At 44.8% G+C, this 3451-nt stretch overlaps 1 protein-coding gene across 1 annotated transcript; it reads right to left on the reverse strand.

Moving 5' to 3' along the window:
- Nucleotides 1–409: 409 nt before the first annotated feature.
- Nucleotides 410–1471, reverse strand: pde6hb (phosphodiesterase 6H, cGMP-specific, cone, gamma, paralog b; the record flags this gene model as incomplete). The annotated part of the gene is made up of 2 exons (XM_080725035.1): nucleotides 410–527; nucleotides 1329–1471. 2 exons carry the CDS (start codon nucleotides 1469–1471, stop codon nucleotides 410–412), a joined length of 261 nt encoding a protein of 86 aa, XP_080581161.1.
- Between the last annotated feature and the right edge of the window lie 1980 nt (nucleotides 1472–3451).

Raw genomic sequence — 3451 nt, forward strand, 5'->3', positions numbered from 1 at the left:
TCTTATTACATGCTGAAAACAAAAGTATTTACAGTTTCACAGACAGCTAGAAGCAAATACAGGCTAGAAGCTAGCGTTTTGCTTGCGTTGCCGTGGGTTGGGAGTGAGGTATAAATGGTACAAGGGAGGTCATGAGGAGAGGAAAATCAGGTACAGGAAAAGGAGAGGGGAGCAAGGTTTTTCTTCTCGCCATGTGACTTCAAAGTATATATTATATACTGTAAACAGTATTATATAATAATAATAATATAAACATAAGAATATTCTTATGCATTTTATCCACCTCAGTGGTGTGCAAAGTAGATGGACGAGAGGGGCATTAGTGGGCTGGCCGGCAGCCTTATCGCAGCATGCCGGACTGAGAGAGCGAGGGAAAGGAGAGGTGCAGGCAAGGCAGAAGCCAGTAGCTTTAGATGATGCCATATTTGGCCAGGTCGCTGAGCTCCATGTCACCGAAGGCCTCCCATGGGCAGACCACTGTGATGTCAGTGCCAAGACCCTCCATGCCGGGGATGTCGTCACCAAAGCTGAACAGAGCAAAAAGGAAGAGAAGGGTCAGCGATAATGATGGTGATGAGAATTAGACCTCTGTGGGAATTGGCCTCATTCTGTCTATTGGTGTCTTGAGGAACAGTGAATGTATTAACCTTCTAAGCCGCGGCAGAACCCCCTGAACCCCGGTACTGCCGTGCAATCAGCGTTTTATTTATAAACATATTTTAAAAAACAAACACACCAAATGATAAACAACGCGCGTGGGTCGTTCAGTGCAAGCCAGCAGGACGTGCACACACTACGTGTTTGGGCGGCCACTTACTTAGAAGCTGCTGCTGGCTGTATTTCTGCCGTTCATTTGCATGGAGCGAGATGGGGTAATCCGCGAGAAAAAACAGCGTTCGAAAGTACATTACGTCCTCGTCGCACGCACATCGATCTAATTCCATGTATTCCACTCATTCCGAAGCCTTGATTTCGCCTGTCGTCTGGTCGGTATACTAGGGGGGATGGGCTAAACCAGGCTGCAGCACACACAGTGAAGGGGAACGTAATGGCCGCTCGTGGAGCCAGTGGCAGAGCCAGCCGATGACGTCATCACGTTTCTGACGTGATCCGATTGCACAACATCTCTTAAAGAGACAGAGCACGACCTGCGACTGTATTTTTCAAAAAATTATGATTAATTTCATAAATTACGGCGAAGTACGGGAATAGACGATTGGCTGATGGGACCCAGTAGGAAGTCCGAGGGAGTGCGGCCAGGCTTAGAAGGTGTTAAAGAGTGAGAGGCATGTGGTTTTACAGACAGAGAGAGGCAGAGCCTGGCTTACCCCTTCTGGCCAGGCTTGGGGGCCTTGCTCTTGAAGGTACGAGCTGCCCTCTGCTTGAACTTGGGTGGTCCCTTCTTGGGTGTGGTGGGACCAGCGGCACCGGTAGCGGCCAGTGCGCTTCCTGCAGGGGGTGCAGCGTTCATTTCTGTTGCTAGTTCCTAAAAGACACAAGAGAGATATTATTATTATTATTGTTATTGTTATTTACATCTGTTTTCATCTCTCCTGTTCTCTGTCCATCTCTGTAAAGCCTGTTAATCCCTAACTGTCTCCTTCCACTGCTAATCAGTGAGGATGATGCAGATTAGGTTTAACAGACAGATTATGCTAGCGCTAATACCATTTTAATTCATGGCAGATTAATTGCCACTTTTAAACACCGGGGATGCCCTGTGTAATCAGAGATTAACCTCCGTTGTTTATAGTAAGTAGGCTGTGTCCCCTCAACCTTTTCCACACCAAATCATCTCAGAAGCTCTTGGACAACTCTTTCCAACACAACAATACATCCATACTTCTTAACACACAACAACATGTCCGTGAAGCAGTTTAGTTGGCTGAGTGCAATGGCTGAGTGTAGGCTACAAACTTCCTGCTAAAGCAAGAAACTTCCCATCTCAAAGTTCTATATTCCCATCCAGAAGGTGATTATTGTGAAGTGATGATTGAGGGGGTGATCAGTGTCATTTGCTATTGTGAGTGTTAAGCGTGTGATGGCTCTGTCGTTCATGTCTGAGAGTTTGGGTGTGGGAAGGCTAATGAATTCGGGAGGCAGTATGTGTGATGCTGGTAAGTTTGTTTTTGTTGGAGGTCTCAGGTCAATATGTATAAATAGCATGGTACAGCAATCCACGTTATTCTTCTGCTCATTATAATCAGTCTATGTTATGCACTATTCGAACTGTATTTTCATTAGTTTAGTTTAGTTTTGGTCTCAGGTCTGATTCTAGCTATGAGGTAAGAAGACCCTGATGGCCAGCTAGGTCACAACATCATGTCATGGTATCGAGAGCAGACAGTCATCAGTGCACAGGTGACCAATAGATCTCGTCATTGTCTGTCCACCTTATTCTTTCTTCATCTCCTTAAACAGTATATTTCCTAAGCTCTACTCAGTCTCTATCCTTACCTGACCAGTGACACTAGTAATCCCGTTAGGGGAATCAGAGAGGCTGAAAGCTATCTCACGTTATGTAACTCAAGCATTAGCTCCACCTGCCTCTCATAGCAGTCACATTAAAACACTTAAAATGACTCTCCCTAAGTAATCTATCACACTGATGTATTGTATATAGATCTGTGGAACTGCGCCAGGGCACAACCAGAGGGCAGTCGACAAATAATTAGCCATCTGCTCTGTGATTTCTTGCCCCTCAAGTCAATCCTCTTTTCTCCAAGCTTTAGTAAATGCCAGCACCTGTTCTCTTCTAGATGGTTCTTTGTATCAGCCTTTCCTCGGTGTGCAGAGTTCAATTCCTGAACCATTTTACATTCGCAGCTCAGCATTTATACTGGCAATTAAACTCTCCATTTAACCAGCTTACCGAGCAATTTCATTATCTGTTGAAAATACCGATCTACCAGCATAAGATGAATACAAAGAGTACGATTCCCTTCTTTCTTTCAAATAAGTTTCACCAACTGCTCAAATGTTAGTCTCTGCAGGAACTGCAATTTAATTAGATTCATGCATGCATGCTATTATTTTAAGCACTTTACCAATCCAAGCACCACATTCAGTTGTACTGTAGAAGCAATTGCTTTTTGAAATTATAGTTCCAGCAGCTGCAATAATAATACTAGGTAACTGTTGTAGCAGCAGCAGCAGCAGCAGCAGCAGCAGTAGTAGTAGTAGCCTAGTAGTTGTAGTAATAGTAGTCGTACAGAAGTAAGTAAGCAGTTTTTCCTCACCTGTCTTCACAGATGCTCTAAAGGACTGTTCCTGGTCTCTTCCTCAGAGATGCTTGGAGCTTCTTGGTAGAACCTTGTGACGATGGGTGTCCGTCCTGCTCTTTTATCCTTCGACCTTTAATCCCTGGTGCCTCCTCTTCTTGGTCACATGATCATCAACAAAAAGGTCAGACGACTCAATCACCCGACCCAGCATGTTCTCCATCCTTCCT

Source organism: Nannobrachium achirus, assembly GCF_963921795.1.
Source record: "Nannobrachium achirus genome assembly, chromosome: 4".
Classification (NCBI taxonomy): Eukaryota; Metazoa; Chordata; class Actinopteri; order Myctophiformes; family Myctophidae; genus Nannobrachium; species Nannobrachium achirus.